Source organism: Nymphaea colorata, chromosome 1, assembly GCF_008831285.2.
Source record: "Nymphaea colorata isolate Beijing-Zhang1983 chromosome 1, ASM883128v2, whole genome shotgun sequence".
NCBI lineage: Eukaryota > Viridiplantae > Streptophyta > Magnoliopsida > Nymphaeales > Nymphaeaceae > Nymphaea > Nymphaea colorata.
Window position 1 is genome coordinate 18187294 of NC_045138.2, and position 22588 is coordinate 18209881.

The window sequence follows — 22588 nt, forward strand, 5'->3', positions numbered from 1 at the left end:
TATATCCACTCCATCCTCCTTGTGTGTACCACTATAATTTCCTTTTAGGTTTCTTGCATGAATTTCTCACTTTTTATGTCAGCTTTGACTTCTAGTTGATATATATATATATATATATATATATATATATATATATATATATATATATATATATATATATATATATATATATATATATATAGCTACGGTGGTTTCCTCCCAGATCTGATGTAATCTTTTGACCATGCAAGTAAAATTGTAAGGCACTAGTAGGAGAACACCCACGAATGGGAGGATAAACGGTTCCAAGCGCAATCAGCTGAGGACACATTTCAATCTAGATACACTATTAGCAGCAGTGATACATTTCTCCTCCTATATAACTCTGGATGTTCTCCTGCTAGTGCTTGTAATTTACTTGCATGCATGGCCAGAAGATTACATATTTCCGGCGTCGGACATGGGAGAAACCATCAAAACCATTGAACATCATTCCTCACTGCTCTGATGAGAATGCATACGTGCACGTCTCTGCTTTCCTTAGGAGGGAGGAGAGAGAGGGATGTTGTGTCTGGGACCCAAGAAGCAAAGCCAAAGACAACAAAACAATAACATGTGTTGAGGGGCAATGTGGTGTAGGTTCGGATCGGGTATTTGGTTGAACCAATTTCAGTCGGGGCTGGGTTTGGTGAACCACTTTGGTGAATTGCGTGGTTGAGCAAAGGATTCCCTTCAACGACCTTGGAGGGATGGGGCAGATTGGATCACACATTATTTCTCATGATTTCAAACCATCGACGGCCCTCCTCCACCTTGCCTGCATGGCTGCAAGCAACCAAAACCCCAACGAACGTGATCCCATTGGGCCTAACCATTTTCTCCCTTTGCATCTCCTCAAAGAGGGAGAGAGCCGACTCGGCATGGCCATGAAATGTCAACCCCACAATTATTGAGTTCCAGGAAGAAACATCTCTTTCATGCATCTGGTTAAACACCCTCAGCGAATCAACTATGCTACCGCATTTTGCATACATGTCTATGAGTGCGTTTCCCAGAACGACGCGCAATTCATTGACTGCATCACCTTGTTCCAAAACAGTGTGAATCCTCTTACCAATGTCTAAGGCCCCGACATCAGCGCAAGCCGAAAGTAGACTCAACATGGTAACCTCATCAGGCCTCTCACCCGCCTACTGCATCTCCTCGAACAACTCCATTGCTCGGCTCTGATCCCCACAAAGCACATATCCAGAAATCATTGCGTTCTCTGAGGGATCTCATTGAACAGTCGACGAGCCGACTCCATATCGCCGCATTTTGTGTATGCGGTGACCATGACATTCCATGAAATCAGGCATTCTATCAAACAAGTCGCGTGCATCCTCGATCTTACCCTTCCTCGCGTACCCAACTGTGAGAGCAGACCAAGCAACAACATCTCTTTGAGCCATTTCATCAAACAATTGGCGGGCAACTTCCAAGCTGCCGCTACCTGCATTCAAGTGGATGAGAGAGTTCCTTACAAACACATCCGATTGAAGCCCCAGATTTAGAACACAACAGTCCACTGGTTTCCGACAGAAATAGATCCTAACTTCGAGCATGCCTTCAGAAGAAAAAGGGAACGTGAAGCTATCTGGTTTCACGTGAGATTTCTCCATCTGGGAGTACAGAAAAATGGCGTCAATGGGCACCGAACTTTGAGAGAAACCTCTGATCATGGTGCTCCAGATGAAAACCTCCGGTGTCAGGACATGGCCGAAGATATTCCGAGCGTAATGCATGTTGCCAGGGATGGTGATGGCACAGGCAAACACAAGCTCTCGCAGCGCAGATGCATCGCTGTTGAAGCCATGGACAACCATGTGAGCATGAATTTGCTTGAGAGTGCGGAGGGTGGTGATCTTCTTCCAGATAGAGCTAATGGCCCGCTTGGTTGCGGGGTTTGCCTTCGATTTCCTAGATGATCATAACTCAATCCCCTCCCCTGCGATGGCGGAGAGATTTTTGGCGGAGGCGGAACTAATCCGCAGTAAATGAAAAAAACTGTAAAATTAAAATAAACATTATGTTAAAGGCAAGTCAAATAGCTACAATTATGAGCAGTAATTTAAAATTGGTCTCAAAAAGTACATCGGTTTGATCAAAGTTACGACTGGCCACACAAAAACAGATCAAATAAATGTAGTTCATACTTGTCCAATTTTCTATGTCCATGTTATGGATAACATGCATCTTTTAACAAATTCTATCATTAGCTAAATCATCACAATTCAAGCTGCTGATTTGTCTCAATTATTTCCCCTCTTTAACAAATACCTTCTATCAGTGCATGTAAAAAAAACATCACAATAACCATAGCATTACAACTATAGGCTTTTGGCATGTCTCAGCAAATAGCTTTTATTAATGGATCCTATCCTAAATAACTTCTAGCAAAATATGTAGAACATAATCTTGTATTGCTAAACATGTTTTAACAAAAAGTGCATTAATATGTTCAATATCTTGAAGAACTTGGAAAGAAAATCATGAAGATTTTCTATGTTTTGCAAGTCTCTCTGAAAGAGCACTTCCTTTGACAAACTAAAATCAAGGTTGAACAAACTAAAATCAGGACACACCAATTGAAGTAGCACAGACTTGACACAAGAAGTTTTAATTGTCACAAAAAACGGCGTTATATTAAAAAAAACGCGTATTTAACGTCAAAAAAGTTCCAGACCAAAAAAACGGCAAAAAGACACGTTTTTTTGAAAAAAACGGCAAAATTTAAAAAACGCATATAAAACGCGCATAAAACGATTTTTTGCATTTTCTTTTAACGTGCGAGTGCAAAATGGCATAGCTTGTAATATTTTTTAAGACGTTGGTTTTTTTTAAACTTGTTTGACCTTTTAGTGGCAAAAAAGTATTTTAACAATTAACATAAGAAAAGAGGGCTTAGGGTTAACTTGAAATCGAAAACTTGTTGCGAGACAGAGAGGCGTAACAGGGCAGGGCAGAGTCTTCTTCTTCGAGTGAGGTGAGAACTTCTTCTTTCGTCCGTTCCTCGACCTCACCTCTCAATCGGCTGAAGAGGAGGGCATTCGAGATTCGGCTGGTTTCGTCTGATCGTCTTCTTCTCGTTTTCATCCGGCTAAAGAGGAGGGCATTCGAGATTCAACTTCCTTCGTCTCCAATCTCCATCTCTTTTTCATTGGAGCGGTGAAAGGTTCTCTTTAGTCTTTCCAAGTTTCCATTTCGTTTTTTTACAACGTATAGACTATAGTATACATGTGCTGTTCGATTTTTCTTTTTTCTTGTTGTCGTATGCATCAATGATTCAATGCATGTCTTCGTCTCCATCTCGTCTTCTTTTGTTTCTAAAACTTGTTAGATGAAGCGTTCTTCACTGTCTGTTAATTTGTTGAATGGTTTAGGTGGTGGTGATAAATTTTATATTTTAATCATGCCTAAAGGCAAGGACATATTCTGGCGACATGCACAATTAAAAGAAGATGGAAAATTGGCTTGCAATTTTTGTGGAGAAGAATATACAAGAGGAATCACTCGGTTTAAGTATCATTTAGCTGGTCTTTCATGTCATGATGTTGCTATATGTCATCAAGTGTCAGACAATGTCAAACAAATGGCACTAAAAGCTTTTGAAGGTATGAACGAGAAGCCTACAAAAAAGGGAAAAATGTCAAGCTACCGAATAAGTTCAAGTGCAAGTGGACCACATTTAGGTTCTTCCGGTTCAACTTCAAACTCATTGACTAAAGAAGGAGGACAACTTCAGACAATTTCAAACATATTCAGGAAACAAGAAAAGGATAATATTGATAGGCTCCTCTTTAAAGCTATGGCTATGAACAATTTGCCGTTCAACTTACTTCGATCGAATGATTTCAAGAATTTTGTCAGCATGGCCCAGGATACTTTCCACCAAGTAGTGAAACAACGAGAAAAAAGCTACTAGATGATGCAAGGAAAGAGGTTGATGCATATATTGAAGAAATGAAATCTACATGGGCACATTATGGGTGTACTATCATGTCAGATATTTGGAAGGATACAATTAGAAGCAGATCATACATAAATTTGTTGGTAAGTTGTCCAACATGTACAATATTTTGGAAAGCAAAACATATAGAAAAGGTTCCTAAGAATGCAGAACTTATAACTGAATTTTTATCTTCAGCTATTGAAGAAATAGGGCCAAAAAATGTTATACAGATTGTGACAGACAATGGAAGCAATTACAGAAAGGCAAAACTTATCCTTGAAGAAAGGTATTCAAATATTTTTACTACATCATGTGCTGCTCATTGCATTGATTTAATGCTTGAAGATATTGATACTTTGGAAAATGTAGCATCTATCATGACAAAAGCTAGACAAATTGTTAAATTCATATACAATAAGCAGCAAGCTCTAGATGTAATGAGAACTTACACAAAGGGAGCTGAGTTGAAAAGGCCGGGTGCAACAAGGTTTGCTTCTCATTTCATTTGTTTACATTCTATTTTAAAACAAGAAGAAAATTTGAGGTTCATGGTTGCCTCAAATGATTGGAGACTTGTCGAAGAAGTGGAAAAAGATCATGCAAGAGATATTACACATCTTATTCAAAATGAAGATTTTTGGAATATGGGAAAAGAAATAATCATGTTTGTGGAACCATTAGTGAAAGTATTGAAAATGGTAGATGGAGAAGGATCCACTATGGGATATTTATATGAGACACTTGACAGAGCTAAAGAAGCTATAAAGGCTGCAAGTAAGGACAATAAGGAAAAATATATGTCATATTGGAAAATCATTGATAGGAGATGGGCTCGTAACTTGCACAATCCAGTACATGCTGCAGCTGCTTTTTTAAATCCTCTTTTATTTTAGAAAAAAATGGTCACAATGGATGAAGAAGTTCGTGAGGGTTTGGATATAGTGACAAAAAAGCTTGTTCCTCTTGAAAACTTTTCTGAAATAGCTAATGAGTTGGTCACATACCATAACAAGGATCCTACATTGTTTCACAAGGGATTAGCCATGACAATTATTCATACTGCACATCCACGTAAGTGTCTCATTTTATTAGTTTTTCTATTATGCAATCAACATTCATTATTGGTTGTGCCCTTTTTTTTTTAATTTTGTTTTGTTTTCTAATTATAATAGGGGTTTGGTGGGAGATGTTCGGTTCTTTTGTTCCTGTGCTTCAAAGTGTAGCAATCAAAATTTTAAGTCAACCATGCAGCGCATCAGCCTGTGAAAGAAATTGGAGTGGATTTTGGGGCTCCGTGTCTTCTCCATTCCTTAAAATCCATCAATCTTAGGTGGAACGAGGGTTGCTAAATGAGAAAATGAGAAATAGAAACACAAAAAATTAAGAAAAGAATATGTGAGAGTGTGAAAAAGAAAAGAACGGCATAGAAAAAACAATAAAAAAATGTAATTATAAAGTTCAAAAATATAGGGACAAAAAGGAACATGAAACTATGATGTACCAAAGTTTATGACATATAAATGCTACGTTATTAATCTTCATGTCTAGTTGGATCTGGTGAAAATTTTGATAAACCAGGTTTTGTGTGTTGGTATTGGAAGTGGCCTATATCACAACCCATTGAGATGCGTTTGCTCTGTGTAGACCTGAGAAACAAGCCAGAAAATCCAATAATGCACGTTTATGTACAGTATCAAGACGCTAAAGTGGCCCTATTATGAAGTTGACAGGATCTGCAAGCACATGGCTCAACTGTGATCAGGCTGCGGGTAAAATAGGTTCTCTTTTACAATGAATTCACATTCTATGTACATCTGTTTGGCAAGTTTTATTTCACTAATCATGCTTAATCAAGCCGCCATGGAGATTCTGTTCTGAAGTTTTGGAGACCCAAAGGCCATGTCCAAGAATTTGGTCCTTGTGAAGGGGTCGCCTAACATTTGGATCCAGGCCCATGTCTCCATAGATCCAGTAAAATGCTGGCTGACTGATATTCGTGAACCATTTGTAGGACCACTCACCATCCATGAACTTCAGATCAAGCGGGTATGTGAGCTAGCAGTTCTCAATTTGGGAAGCAATTACAGGTTACAAGCTAATATGGCCAGTGCCCCACTCCACTTCCCTTCACTCAAAAGGCAAGACTTCTCAGAGTTAGAAGCCTTAGCTTTTTATATATGCCACTTCTTTGCACTAGCCATATTACCAACATGGTCCTTCCCATTTATCCCATCCATGATTGAAGCAGACAAAGCCCTTTATCACTAATTGGTTTTGAGTACAAACTTCTGACAACAAGTACTGACCCATCACCAGGTTTACTGCCTTGCAGACTGTGGACCTTGGTTGTCTTCAATACAACTAGATATTAGCACTGTATGAAGGCAACTGTACCAAGAACCCACAGTTGTTCATGAAAAGGGATCTTTAAAACATGGGTACAGAGTCCACCCAACCTTGTCTGTCAGCACAATAAGATAACTCAGCAGCAAGAAAACAGTAAGGCTCTTTTCTTAGAATATAACTTGATCTTTATGTTCAAATTTCCTATCATTTAGTTGATTGTTACGTTGCGACTCTCCTCCCACCATCCCCATCATGCAAGTGCAAGGGATTTGCACTCACACTTCCTTTTCAAGTCCAAAGGGAAGAAATATAAGACAAACTCTCTACTAACACGGACACAAAAGCAGAGGCCAAACCCAAGTATGATATTTCTGACAATGTTTTAGATCATATATTTTGAGATACCTGTTAGGTATGAAACACCCTATAATTATACAGAAATGTTTTTAAGCAATAGCCACTGATGAAAGGCCCAGAAGAAGAATTTATCTGTGATCCTGTCTCCAGGCTTGGGAATATCAGAAGAGGTGTTTGTGTAAGAGAATCCCACCCCAACTGGCCATTCTAGGAAGACCAAATTGGCCTTTGCAAGAGGGACAGAAGTATGAACTAAGAAGCGAACAAATTGGCCTCCTCGCAGTCGTGTGGCCGTGGAGGGAGTTGTTTACTGGAAATCCTGAACTTACAAGAACGTGGACACTCTGGTTGGCGCCACTCCTATGCTCGGTCTGTATGATAACTAAGACTCATAAGATTCTTATACGACATCCTGTTTCTTATTCTTCACTCTTAGCAAGCATTGGTTGAGCTGAGCCCCCCTTTACTGCTCTGTTTTCTATTGGTGTCTGTCATAGAGAGACAAGTCAGTCTCAAGGCTGATGCCTGTTTGAATAGTAAAATGTTCAAAAAGCTAATGAGAATGCCATTTTGCTTGCTTCAGGTTTAATGGTGAAGCGGTTTACAGCAAAGAGAGAGAGAGAGAGACAGAGATAGTGTAATCTTTTTGGGTTTTACTAAACTAATCCTAGCATCAAAATGTAGAGAAACAAAAAGTGAAGAAACTCGGGCGTTGTTCTTCTTTCTTTTCTCTGTTTCTTTTCACAAAAGCATGCCTCCATCATCAGCAACCAAACGTTGAAAGGAAAGAGGGCTAGAAGGAAGACCAGCAAATGAACGCATTCTCTGTCTTATGCTTTCTTTCCTGTTTCCCTTTCTCTCCATTTTACTGGAGCAACTGTCAAGCTGGTCCGCAACAACTCGAGGGGTGCCGATGGTGGTGGAAGGGATGACAGACAAGAACGGCTACTTCTACATCGAGTCCTTCAAGGTGAAAGTCACCAGCTACGGCGTCCACAAGTGCAAAGCAGAGACAAATAGAGGGAGGAAGCGAGAGAGAAAACAAGAGAAAGAGAAAAAATGAGAAGTGTACTTCACCTGGAAAAAGTTACTCATGGCAATGGAGCTCCTTGTAGTAATGAAATGGGCGTAGAGAGCAGCAGAGAGAGCGGGAAGAAAGGGGTAGAGCAGTTGGCCAAGAGGAGACTCAGAAGAGACATTGAGGAGAAGGGAAGCAAGAGAGGGCGAGAAAAAGAAAGGGCGATGGCAGCTCAGGGGCGGAGACAGAGGAAAAGGAGAGAAAGAAAAAAGACTTGGGCAGCTGGAGGGCTAAGGCGGAGGAGAAGGGGCAGCTCGGGGGCGGAGAGGGAGACAAGAGGAGAGAAAGAGAAAAGGGGGTTGGGGGCAAGGGCAGGCCGAGGGCAGGAGGGAGGCGTGTTTTGTTCCGCTCGAGCCCATATGGAACAGAGCATAATTTATACTCCTCTCTAATCGTCTACCAAGTTTATCTTGTAGTGCAGACAGTGTTTGATAAAAAAAACTTGACTAAAAAAGACGTGTTTTGTTCTAAAAATATTAATATATATGTACTCACATTGCCATATGTATACAATGACAGTCTCAAAACGTTGCTTGTTTTCAGTTATTGTGTTTGTTAAAGTCTTGTAAAGTGTGCATTGTGCTCTTATAAGCTCGTCTTATGATGCCCTCTTATTTTTTCCTCTTTTTTACCAAAAGAGCCTGGCGGGCGAACCCAAATCAAATTATTCGAAGAAACGTAACTCTGGTTGCCTTAATTTTACCTTTGAACATGTGGACGTTTTTGTTGCTATTTCTGTGGTTGCATATAGAGCAGCCCAAACATGCATCATATTAATTGATGCTCCAGCCTCAGTCTCTCAGTCTGTAGAGATTGCAACCTCGATGGGGCAACCTTCTAAAAACCATTGTTATGCACCCTATTGTTATACACAACCAGGGGGCGAAGTTAGAAATTTTTTATTAAAAAGAATTAGTAATAAATTTAAAATTTAAAATGTCAATATAAAAACAAGTATTTTATGTAGGTCATTCGCAGCTACATATTTATCCAGCTCGACAATTTCTGTCAATGTAGTCCTAATATACATGGTGACGTCTTTCCTTTTCCTTTCTTTTTGGCAAAAGGCTTTAAGCCATCAGCTAACTTGGTCAGGTGCATGAAACTCGCCTAGGCAAGATCCCTTTTTTCCAATTGATTCTAAGTACTCTGCATACTCGCCTCGTATAAGCTACACCTGATATTGTCTGTTGTTGAAAACAAATCATAAATGCAATCAACAATCCAGGCTAGCTTCAGACTCAACTAAACTACAACACCGATAACTACATGAAAGAAACCAGACCCGATTTAACTGGATGACCGCCTCACCATTGACGAGAGTACAACTGTCAAACCCTTTTATGTTTTGCTAAAAGGTTATCTTAAATAAAAGATAAACATCCTAATATATTTATGAAAATTATTTTGATATAAAATGTGTTTTGAATCTAGTTGTCTTTATGAAAAATATCGATTTTTTATTACCAAAATTTGATGCTATGGGAGCTATTCATTTTTGCTTATTATAAAACACTATTAAAACAAAAAAAAATCAACCTACTATATATTGTGCATCAACCTATCTTTAAGATCATATTGGTAATTTTAAATTTCAAAAAAACACTTTAAGTTTAATATTTAAAGGGTTTATCCCTGACCTATTGGTCTTATATATATATATATATATATATATATATATATATATATATATATATATATATATTCATAAACAGGGACACAGAAGACATCTGTCCCATTGTTTTTAGTGGTTTTATTTTCTCCAGTTTACCTTATAAATTATTCAGATCATTTACAGATGAAACTTATATATATGTAGCTTATTAGCAAACAAAATTATCAAGTCATTTGAAAGTGAAGAAGGGTGATTAAGGACATCATCGATCAAAGAATAATATTGCACAAAAAATTTGGGAGTAAATTATTTCAAATGACATTATCCAGCTGGACATGATTTCCAATAAAAAAAGAAGTTACGAGAAATTCATTTAGAATAAAATCACAAAATTTGCTTGAAATTACCTTGAGGCTGTCTCTCTCTCTTTTCTTACTATAAAATTTGGGAGGCTTACTCCGAGTCCGAGTTTTACATCCTTATTCCTTGCGTGTGTGTAACTAAATTTTAATGAAATTTACTTTTATTTGACCTAGGTTATCCAACTTCCATGCATAATTCGTGCTGTTATTCGTAAATCTAATTGCATGAATGAGTTTTATATGTCAAACAATGTAAAATCTGGTACGGCATAGGAGTATTAATTATGTACAACCCTCATATGAAAATCAAATGCCATCCTTTCCCTAACCTATAAGGTCTAGAACACTGTCGGTGTTTGGTGTACTGACGGCATGCTGTCACTTAGGTATCAACCCACACCTCATACGCGAAAATGGAGAACCACATTTGCCAATATCTTGAACAGCTAGGGAATACTCCTTAGGACACTTTAAAATCTAAAAGATAATTTATGAATCTTTTCATTTAGGAATGAAATCTTACTGTAAATTGGAATTCAAAAGCTAAGATTAAAGCATAATTTATGAAGTTTTTCATTTAAGAAAAAATCTTATAAGAAATTAGAAAATGTAAGATTAAAAAATAATTTATCAATCTTTTCTTTCAGGAAAGAAATCTTATTAACAATTAACATTCAACAATATATACCTACATAAAGTGCAAAATCCACCTGAGGCAACACCACTATTCCCAGGGATGATAGAGAAATCCAAGTTTCTGTGGGCACTCCCCCCGAACACACACAACTTTCATCATATTGTGCGCTCCAAAGAGCAACCCATCTCAAACCAAAAATAGAGAATGGACAACTAATGCATTCCACTTATTGAACAGGGTATATGGTCGGTCTCTGATCCCTGGATGCCGAAGGTGTCCATGGGGTGATCTCATAGTTCCTACGAGGTGGAGACGATGGGGTTGGTCCGTGGATTTTCCTTCCTTTTGCCGCATTTTGCTCAAAGGGCTGAAGGGATATAGGGCATCAAAGCTGTTCGCAGGGGCCAACTTGATCCTATTCCGGATACATAGATCCACTCCATCCCCGTTGCACGTAGCACTATAATTTCAGTCTAGGTTTATTGCATGAATTTCTCACTTTTTATGTCAGCTTTGATCTTTGGTTAATAAAAGGGAGATTTGGTTAATAAAAGGGAGAGAATATATATATATATATAATGATGAAGGATGATGTTAAAATGGATGCGGTGGTTTATCCCACATCTGATGCAGGAAATATGTAAGCTTCTGACCATGCAAGTAAATTGTAAGCACTAATAGGGGAACACCCACGAATGGGAGCAGAAAAGTTTCCAAGTGCAATCCGCTGAGGACACATTTCAGTCTAGAGCAGTGATACATTTCTCCTCCTAGGTGTTCTCCTGCTAGTGCTTGTAATTTACTTGCATGCATGGCCAGAAGATTACATATTTCCGGCGTCGGACTTGGGAGGAACCATCAAAACCATTGAACAGCACTCCTCACTGCTATGATTAGAATGCACACGTGCACGTCTCTGCTTTCCTTAGGAGGGAGGGAGGGAGAGGGATGTTGTGTCTGGGACCCAAGAAGCAAAGCGAAAGACAACAAGGCACTAACATTTATTGAGGGGTTTGGAGATAAATAAGGAGATAAAAGAAGTTGGCAATGTGGTGTAGGTTCGGATCGGGTATTTGGTTGAACCAATTTCAGTCGAGGCTGGGTTTGGTGAACCGCTTTGGTGAATTGCGTGGTGTGAGCAAGGGATTCCCTTCAACGACCTTGGAGGGATGGAGCAGATTGGATCACATATTATGTGTCATCCATTATCGATTTGGATCTACCGTAACACATTATCTATATATCTTCTTATCTTCCCTTTTAACGATTGGTGAACATATTGGTGAAATACTTGACTCAATTTAACGATTTGGATCTGATATGGTTTGGGTCTGAACCCAAAAAAATTATATATTTCTGGAGTCAATTTAACGATTTGGATCTGATATGGCTCGGGTCTGAACCCAAAAATTTTATATATTTCCTGTTTGGAGCTTGGAGAAAGTTGACGTTGTCAATGTGGATCATATGATTTATTATATTGGAAGAAAGAAAAAGATAGAAACCAATAAGGAGGGAGTGGTCAAGCAAAGGAGAACTTGGCAACCCCTCGAGGCATAAATGAGGAGGTCCGGGTCCCATCTCAGGTACCGCCAAGGGCGACTCTTCTTCTCCAACCATATGGTGCCCACAATACCTGTGAAGCCTACCGCCTCCTTCCCCTCTCCCCTTTCAATCGTGGGGCGGGGAGAACCTGACTCCGGCTGACTCCTCCCTCCCTCCTCTATATAAGCCACCCTCCCCCCACCCGTCTCATGTTTGAAAGGGGAGAGGGCTACATATAGGCTAGCGTGCTAACAACAAAATTTTTATTTATTTTTACATAGATTTTTTATGATTATTTACTTAGTTATATATGTTGTGCTCCTTGAAAAATGAGAATTTCTATAAGGGTGCCCCACGCCACTGGGAGAGGGGAGTCAGCCGCAGTCAGGCTCTCTCCGTCCCACGATTGAAAGGGGGGACAGGAAGAAGGCAGACCGTATGGTTGGAGAAGAAGAGTCGCCATTGGCGGTACCTGAGATGGGACCCGGACCTCCTCATTTATGCCTCAAGGGGTTGCCAAGTTCTCCTTTGCTTGACCACTCGCTCCTTATTGGTTTCTATCTTTTTCTTTCTTTCTATATGACAAATCATATGACCCATATTGACAACGCAACTTTCTCAGAGCTCCAAACAGGAAATATATAAAATCTTGGGGTTCAGACCCAAATCATATCAGATCCAAATCGTTAAATTGAGTCCAGTATTTCACCAATATGTTCAGCAATCGTTAAAAGGGTAGATAAGATGATATATAGACAATGTGTTAGGGTAGATCCAAATCGATAATGGATGACATATAATATGTGATCCAATCTGCTCCATCCCCCCAAGGTTACTTACAAACAGTTCGTTGAAGGGAATCCCACGCAAATTCATCAAAGCGTTCACTAAACCCAGTCCCGACTGAAATTGGTTCAACCAAATACCCGATCCAAACCTACACCACATTTCCGACTCCTTTTAACTCCTTATTTATCTCCAAACCCCTCAATAAATGTTAGTGCCTTGTTGTCTTGGCTTTGCCAGACACAACATCCCTCTCTTTCTCCTTCCCTCCTAAGGAAAGCAGAGACGTGCACGCGTGACTGTTCAACCAAGACGGGTTTCTGATGCAATGCTGTTCAACCATGAAGTGGACATGCTAACGATCAGATCGAAAGAGCTATATCCATTTAACTCGCACTTTATACTCCTTCAATTATATTAAATATCACACTCCTGTATAACCTTCAGCCCATACATGGACTAACTGACTGAAGTAAAGAAAGCATCTGCTTAAGCTCAGATTAAAATTACTTTTCAGCATCCTGAGATCTCTGCCCATTTTTTGTAGTTTCGAATTTAAAGTATGCAGTTCCAAAATTCATTACTTGTTTTTCTCTACGTGTTCCTCGTCGGTTTATAGAGAGAGTTGTTCTTAGTATGCAATTCCAGACTTATTTAAAGTATGCAGTTCCAAAATTGATTACTTATTTTCTCTATGTGTTTCTCTTGGTTTATAGAGAGAATTGTTCTTAGTATGCAATTCCAGAGTTGATTCCTTATCTTCTCTGCGTGTTTCTCTTCAGTTTACAAAGAGAACTGAAGTTAGAAGCGGGAGATGGCGAGCTTTGACAAGGCCCCTTCTTCCGAGGAGTTAGCGGGTTTCATGCCCGGCCATTCTCCATCCGTTTCCGTTTCCATGTAAACTCCACCCGACCATCCATGCTAGTTTGAGAATTCTCCGGCAAACAGTCCCATCATTTCCTTGAAATTTCTGAATTTCCAGACCCGTCACTCCCATCCCATTAGTCCGCCTACTTTTTTTTCCCTTGAACCAATGGCCGTCTAATGTGCTTTTCAGTTTAACCGCAACCATCCATCGACCTTCCTTTTGGACCCGAGCAGCCTAATGCAATCGCGAAAGGAAGGTTGATTGATAGCTATGATTCAACTGAAAAGAAGGTTAGCCGATCGTTGGTTTAGGGGAAAAAACGGAGGTGGACTAATGAGAGGGCAGTCAAAGAGAATTCTCAAACTGTCATGGTAGTGTTTCTGCAGAAACGTGAAAGAATCGAGAATGGCTAGGGAAGAAATCTGCTCACCTCCTCGAAAGAAGAGGCCTTGTCAAAGCTCGTCTTTTTGGGCTGCCAACTTCAATTCTCTCTACATAGACGGCAGTGGCGTGGGGCACCATCCTTCTTGCAGGTGCGCCACTTGTGTTTCCTTATAGGTGAAATCCAAGTTTGTCATTGGGCCATTGCAAGTGCAAGAGCAAGCAGAGCAAGCAGGACTGCAATAATGGTGGACATAGACGAGGACTGCAATCATGGTGGACATAGAGGGTTATTCAGATTTGTTAGTGAAACATATGTAACTAGGCCACTAATTGAGTGATTTTCATTTGTCTATAGACCCTTAGAGGATTATTCAGATTTGCTCTCGAAACATATGTAACCAGGCCCAATGATTAAATGATTTTATATTGCAATGGATTGAGGTGCTCAATTCTTTACAAGAATGGTGTGATTTATGTTCTTTATTAGATTCAGTCTCATATACTGCTGACATTTTCAATATATTCAATTTTTATATAATTTTCTTTGGCTAAATGTTGGTAATTTGTTGACAATTTATAGCTTTCATTGGCCAAATGTTGATAATTCGTTGACAGGTGCCGGGCCCTGCAACTTCTATTTTTTAACGATGTGTTGCATCAAACGAGAGTCTTTAATAAACCCTTGGTTAAGTTTACTAGTATAATTTCTTGCTTTTTGTTAAGTGCACATGGTTGATCTTGCGTTTTCGAGAATCAGGCTCAGGAATGCAGAGAAATCCCACAAACCTCCCCCAATTCATTCACAACTGATAAACTTGCATCTAATTTTTCAACGAGGGCTTCACGCTTGTCATCTTTTCTTTAATAATAAGCAGGTTTTCTTACAATAAAAACTGGGACTTATTTTTATACCAAGATACCATATATATATTATATATATTACATGAGCTTGATGTGGATCCGTTTAATTTCCTCCAGCGGCGATCGACTATGACGAAGTGCATCTCTCGTAATCCCCGTCCTTTCCTCTTCTCTCTCCCTCGTCCGCATCTTCTTTTTCTTCATATTGATTCATGTGACAAATTTTTGGATTTGGGGATTTCTCTGAGTTTGCATTGTGTTCTCTTTCTGTTTATTCGTGGAACTTCTTGGTCCTGATTTAAACTACACGTTTTGCCAGAATTGCCAGAATTTGGAGTTTGTGTTTGAGAGGTTATTGTCTCCAAGAGGATGTAACCATTATGTTTGGCTTGAGTTTCGTTTTCCCATTTTCTGATTTTCTTCACCAACGAAAACGTGCATTGTGAAGACAACAGAGCAAGTTAAAAAATGAAATATGAAGCAAATTGTGAAGAGCTTCCTGTTGATCTCGTACGAAGAAGCTCATTGTCCCCGAGTTTCATCCTATTTGGGAAGAGTGAAAAAAGCTTCCTGTTCCTGAAATGTGTGTCCTGCTAAACATTTGTGATTACTTAAGCAATATGATTATCAAAAGCAGAGGGCGTCCTAAAGGTTGGTAAATGTTAATAGTTTTTCAATTGATTCTGATATTCGTACTCAATCTTAGTCAATGGGTACAGAAGAGATGAAAGCAGAGACCAAATGAAACTATGGATGGTTCTTACAAGAAATTGTGAAAGCTGCTGTGCAAGCTGCACTATCTGCTGCAGCAATAAAAGCTAACTCTTTTCAGATCATGAAGAATATTATAGTGCTTTGCCAACCATCAGGTTCATTGCTGCCCATGATTCGTTAAAATGCTTTGCATATCTGTTGCTTTGTACGAGACTGTAACTGTTGAATCAGTTTTTTGATATGAAGGTAGCAACGGATTTCTTCTCCGTGCATGTGCTTTTTTTTATCATTTTATTCCTTTATTTCCCTTGGTCACAGATTTGGTTCACTATACGGGTTGGTGTGTTATAATAATGGATCATATATTGGTGTTATTTTATAATTTAGTTGGAGTTTAGTGCATGTGGTTGAACAAGTCTTCACCACCTATTCATGTTCTGTAACCAAATGAAACAGCTGATTTCTCTGTTCATGTGTGTGTGTATATATATATATATATACATGTGTGTGTGTATGCGCACGAATGGCAATGGCTATATAACTGCATTCGAATCATCGGTGTTGCTGGCAGTAGCAGCAGCAACAGGTAGCTTCTTTAATCCCAAAAATCCAATAGCGTCATTTAGAAGTGCCGGCATGATACTTCCGACTGCACGTGTCCCAATATACGTAAGCCATCGGGAGGGTAGCGGCAGAAAGGTCTTCTACCGACCGAATGGCCGGGCTGAGTTAAACTTCAGTTACGAAACTATGAAAATGGGAAGGAGGTCTAAGGTGATAAAGAAATGTAATTTTAATAAGAGTTTAAGAAGATACTTTATTTACGTCGCTCAGTCAGTCCATATGTGGACTTAAGGTAATTCATTTGCTAGAGCAGAAGAGTGAGATTAGATGTTGAAGTGTATGTCCGAGCATCACCATAATTACGTGCAAATTTGAATATAAGGATTCAAATATTTTGAAACCATATATGGCAGTTAGTGTCTAGGCAAATATAAAAACGCATGCACTTTCCAACAATGAAGAAAGGTAAGTTATATAAAGCTCTCAAGAATGGCTCACCTCGGTCTCACTATGAATATCATGGCTCAACATATGATCATGTCTTCTAACCTCTCGGCTTTCCTTCTTCTTCTTATTATGCTTGAGCTATCTTGAGCAAGAGCTCAAGCGCCAAGTTTTCCTCCTTTAAGGTAGCATTTGATTATTTGATGAAAAAATGTTTGGCATTAAAATCACTGATATTTAATGATGGTTCATTTGTCGGGGGTGGAACTAAAAGTTCCAGGTTCCATAACCCAAATGTCTCCGAATACTTGATATTTTTCATTCAGACATCTCATTTTCATGTTTCATTCAATGCGGTATAAAAATTCGTTGTTGTCTCTTAACTGTTGAAAAAAAACTGTTCGAGCTAGCATTCCATCCATGCAATTTTGTAGGAATTCCCATGAGTCAACAACAATCCAGTAACTTCTACACATGATCACCATATTTAATGATCTTAATTATAGAACAGAACCAATCCCACCCCTGCCCCAAACAAGAAATTGTCAATGGGACAAAATTTTCACAATCAATTTTAGCATAAATAATTACAAACATTTCCATGCCATGCGAAAAGAATTCCCAAGAAAGATTAAACAACAATAACAAGCCCGAATGAAGTAAAACAGAAAGAATATTTTATATCAAAATAGCTTTCATAAATATCTTAACATGTTTCTATTTTATTTGAAATAATTTTTTTAAGTAAAAATTAAAGGGTCTTGCTTTCATCCCTGACCTAAGTTTCTGGCTTCTACCAGTTTCTCTAAATATATGAGTGGTTGGTAGGAGCCAGACCAACAGGCCAGGGACAAAAACCAAGCCCAATAAATATGATATTTAAAGTGATTTTTTTGAAATATAACCTTACCAATATAACCTCAAGTGTATATATATATATATATATATATATATATATATATATATATATATATATATATATATATATATATATATATATATATATATATCACACAAGAAAATAGATAAAAAGACAACAGTCATTTCTCTCCCTCTCTCCACACACACACAAAAGACATCAGTCATTTCTCTTCCTCTCTCCACACACACACACAAAAGACACCAGTCCATTTGTTTTTAATACTTTTACTTTCTCCAGTTAACTTTATAAATGATCTTTAAATCTAAAATATCATGAACTTATTAAAAAAAGATGTTTTCTAATGTGCAGATACAATTCTATATGATCTTAATTGGCTTTAATCATTTTGGTTTAACTCATCCTACATGTATAGATACATGCAATGTGGCCAAGTTTCAAACCTGTGTTCTGTATACAAAAAAAAAACAATGAAATTGAGTGAAGAAATCTATATCTATGTAGCTTTTTAACAAATAAAATTATCATGTTATTTGAAAGAGAAAAAAGGGATATTAAGGTAAGGATGTCAATGTATCCGATTTGGATTGGGGTATCCAACCGAACCGTTCCAAAAAAAAAAAGGATATCGAAAAAATTTAATATCTAATTTAAAAATCGGATCAGATTCGGATTGAGAAATTACATCTGATTGAATTCAGATATACAAAAATATCTGATGGGATTTAGATATGGATTTGGATTGGATTTATTTTTAAACCAACATCATATATCTAATTCTCTTACATTTTGAATGTAGGCAAAATTCAGTTAAAATTTTGGATTTGGATGTTTATATAAGAAATTGGATTAGGAGCATACAATCTGATTTTGAATTTGGATATCATTTTTCTATGTTCGTATTTGAATCTGAATTTGAATTCGAGTATGTGAACATCCTATAAAATGGATACAATTGAGGGTATATATCTTATTTGAATCTGATCCGTTGACATCCCTACATTAAGGGCATCGAAAATCAGTGAATAATATTGCACAGAAAAAACAGGATAGTAATTATTTTCAAAAGGCATGATGCAGGTGGACAAGATTTCCAATAAAAAAAAATATGAGGTACTTATTTAGTATAAAATCAGTTAAATTGTTTTTCACCATATTTAGGGCATATATATATATATATATATATATATATATATATATATATATATATATATATATATATATATATATATATATATATATATATATATTCTTACAATAAAACTTTGGAGGCTAACTTGGAGTATACTTTCTTGTGTCGTGTGTGTAATTAAACTTTAATGAGATTCAGTTTTATTTGGCCTAGCTAGGCAGTCCAACTCCCAGCACTGCTTGTGATGCTATTTGCAAATTTAATTGCATGAAAACTAAGAACCCCATCCTTTCCCTTGCCAATAAGGCATAGCGTGTTTGAAGTAGCGCACGGCTGACGTAGCGACAACACTGTCAATTAGGTACCTCCTTTCACCTCATATGTAGGCATGTCAATATATTTTATTTGGATCAGATGTCCATCAGAACCATTCCAAAAAAATTGGATACAACGGAAAATTTAACATCTCATTAAACAAAACAGATCATATTTGGATTTAAGATACGACATCTGATTGGATTCAGATACAAATTCAGATATAAATAAATATCCCATCAAATACGGATTCAGATTGAATTATTTATTTTTAAACATATTAAAAATATATCCGATATCCGATACTCTTACGTTTTAAAAGTTGGTCAAATTCGGTTCAAAATTTGGATTTTGATACAAATCTAAAATTCAGATTCAAATTATGAAATTGGATTTCGGGTTCGAATTCAGATGTGACTTTTTTTAGTTTGTATCAGAATGCGAGTTTGTGAATATATGCAAAAGCGGATATAGTCAAAGGTATATTTAAATTGGATCCCATTAATTGACATCCCTATTCTTACAACACATAGATATAATGTTGGCTAATAATGGAAGGCCGCGTCCACCAAAAGCCTAGAAAACTAAGTTAAGCCCTTTAGGATAATGGTAAAACTAAAATATAATTTATGAATATTATCATTTAGGAACGAAATCTTATTAAAATTGGAAATGAAAAGGTAAGAATAGAACAAAATTTATGAATCTTTTCATTTAGGAAAGAAATCTGATTAGAACTTGGAAATATAAAATATAGGACTAAAAAATAATTTCTTAATCTTTCATTTAGGAAAGAAATCTTATTGACAATTGGAATTCAACAAGCTTGTGACACATATATAAAATGAAAAATCCATCCCAGGCACCACCACTATTAGCGGGATGATAGAGAATCCCAAGCTTCTTTGGGCATTCATCCATAGATCTATTACATTCACCCTTTAAATATTATATTTAAAGTTTTTTTTTTGAAATCTAACCTTACCAATGTCATCTTAAAGATAGGTTGATGCACAATATATAGTATATTAATTATTTTTTTGATTTTAATAGTGTTTTATGATAAGCAAAAAATGAATGACTCTCAAAACATCAAAATTATGGAAAAAAAACATCAATATTTTTCATAAAAACAACTAGATTCAAAATATGTTTTATATCAAACTATTTTTCATAAATATATTGGGATGTTTATCTTTTATTTAGGATAACTTCTTAGCAAAATTAAAAATGGTCTGAGAATTGTACCCCTGTCTATGGTGAGGCAGCCATCCAGTTTAATCGGGCCTGTTTTCTTTCGTGTAGTAACTGGTGTTGCAGTTTAGCTGAGTCTGAAGCTAGCCCTGGATTGTTTATGGCATTTATGGTTTGTTTCCATCGATGGGCAAGATCAAATGTAGCTTATATGGGACGAGTATGTAGAGTACTTAGAATCAATTGGAAAAAAGGAATCTTGCCTATGGTGAGGCGGTCGTCCACTATAATTGGGCCTGGTTTCTTTCATGTAGTAACCAGTGTTGTAGTTTAACTGAGCCTAAAGCTAGCCCGGATTGTTTATCGCATTTATGGTTTGTTCCCAACGACGGACAAGATCACATGTTGCTTATACGAGGTGAGTATGCGGAGTACTCCAGACATAAATATGGTTGATAGGTTTTATGTGCATAATTTTGGAAACAAAATGAAGGCCTAAAGGTGCGATCTGTTGGATTCCTTGGAAGCCATATCAGGATAAAGACTGTCTGTCTTACCTCCATCCTTTAGGTTGTAGAAGTAGAGAACAAATTAGACATCATTTAACAAGGCTAGAGCTCAGGAGGAAATCCTGAACAATTCGGGGGCTCACTCGTATAACAGTGGAATCTTCATGACATTCTTACAAAAAAGCATCTCATGAAAGATGCGAAAGATCATCTCAAAATGAAATACAAGCCTATTGTTTCATTCATGCTGTTGCTGGAGGAACACGTTCCTCTTTTTTGTTTTAATATATAATAAATGGATGCTTTGCCTGAATTTCCTATAATGGTGCTGAAGTAGTTCTTCTATCAAGGGCATTACGACTTAAAGATGTTATGGCATCTATACGTGGATCTGCAAGTTCCATCTACTATGCTTGACTGCAATAAAGAAGAACCACTGTCCAGGAAAGCTGTGAACTAACAATAATGGGATATGTTGGCTAAAGTAGCGATATTGCTTGAAAAAGGTTTGGGCTTGCAATTAAGCTGGATTCGTGATTTTCTATCTTACCTAAAAATCAAAAGGTAAATTGGTCCTTGGCTACAGGTATATTGTATATTTGAACCATGAACGCCTTGTGTATCGAATATGTTTGTGTGTGTGTGTGCGTGTAGTGCTCACTTGTAAGTCCCATGAGCTTAGTGCTTGTAAAGAATTTTTTGTTACCATGATGACCATTAGGGGGGTGGTACAAAAGAGAGAAGGTGCCCGCAATCAGGGAGAGTGTGAAGAACTCCAAACTTTTTCATTTTTCATCAGAGTGATAGGAAACCCATCCAAAATCTTCTATTCAATGAATTTCTTATGCCCTTCTAAAGCTCTAGATAAAATTACTAGTCAGGCATGAACGACAGACTCCGTAAAAAGACCTAGTGGAGGCTAGTCAGTCCTGTTCAACAAAAGAAAAAGGAAAAAGTTAAAAATGGAAAAAAAAGAGGGGAAAATGTCAAAGTGGGCATTTAATGACAACACTTGATCAATATGCTGGAAGATGAACAAAAATTAAACTTTTAGTGTTAATATGTAAAGAATTGGGGATCATGTAGATGCCTCAACGTAGGTGTGTTGGTACAGCCAGCGCCTTGCCCCAGCATAGGTGCACTGTTAACAACAAAGATCTGAAGTGGCATGTAAGGAAGTACAGCTTAGGATATCTCTTATAATTAAAGTTTAATTATACACACTCAAAGAAGTAGACTCCAGGTTAGCCTCGAAATTTCTATGGTACAATTCCACTGATTTTATACTAAATAAATTTCTTATAAATTTTTTTTATCGAAAATTATGTCCACCTCAATCATGCCTTTTGAAGCTATGCATAGTTGTATATACATATGCAGAGTCAAATATATCAAAGCATTTTCGAACTTATTCGCCACTAGAACCAAGCAAGTCTAGCAGGTGGAGGAATAGGTTGATGATGTCCATATAGAGGACACTGACTGAAGCTCAACTACTACCGTCCCGGTGTGGCTTGAGGAGGTTGCTTGTATCGTAGATGATGTATCCACCGAAGACACCTGTCCTAAGAATGCTGAATATTATCGCGGTGATTTTGCCGAAGGGTGAAAAGATCTGATAAAAACAAAATATAACCGGACTTCTCAACATTTTAGGCAAAATAACTGGGAAGAAAATGGAAGGAAATGTCTAGTTGCAGGTATACCCCAAGGATGCCAAAGCAAATAAAGCTATCAAAAAACCAAAGAGGAAAGACCCCTGAAATTGGGTGTCACTGCCCCGACTTGCTGCCCAAAATACATAGAGAATCAAGCTCACAGCCAGCACGACCATTACTCGCAACTTCCAGGATGACCCTGCCTGCTCCAATCAACAGAAAAGATTCAATTAAATTTTCATAGGAAAAGTTGCAGAATTTAACTCAAGTAACATTGTTAATCTGTGATGATTCGAAGGTAGATGCTACATTATTGGTTGAATGCATGAAACAGTACATGGTTCATGAACCAAAACCTGTAGTTGGACT

General features: G+C 37.7%; 2 protein-coding genes across 2 annotated transcripts in view; both read right to left on the reverse strand.

Annotated features, from left to right (window-relative positions):
* Positions 1 to 484: 484 nt before the first annotated feature.
* LOC126409969 (pentatricopeptide repeat-containing protein At5g15300-like) lies at positions 485 to 8113 on the reverse strand. Its single transcript, XM_050077212.1, has 2 exons — positions 7751 to 8113; positions 485 to 2025 (listed from the first exon to the last, which is right to left on the reverse strand). The coding sequence occupies exon 2, from the start codon at positions 1842 to 1844 to the stop codon at positions 1257 to 1259; it is 588 nt and encodes a 195-aa protein (XP_049933169.1). The 5' UTR covers positions 1845 to 2025; positions 7751 to 8113; the 3' UTR covers positions 485 to 1256.
* Positions 5247 to 22588, reverse strand: part of LOC116251974 (uncharacterized) — a 63559-nt gene continuing 46217 nt past the window's right edge. Inside the window, exon 4 of the mRNA XM_050077215.1 lies at positions 5247 to 5616. Within this exon, the coding sequence (XP_049933172.1) occupies positions 5576 to 5616 (41 nt within the window). The 3' untranslated portion in view covers positions 5247 to 5575. The remainder of the gene's footprint in view (positions 5617 to 22588) is intronic.

What these genes read in the sequence shown, in the direction of transcription:
- LOC126409969 (XM_050077212.1), bottom strand. Translation starts at nt 1,844, where the DNA reads ATGGTTGTCCATGGCTTCAACAGCGATGCATCTGCGCTGCGAGAGCTT.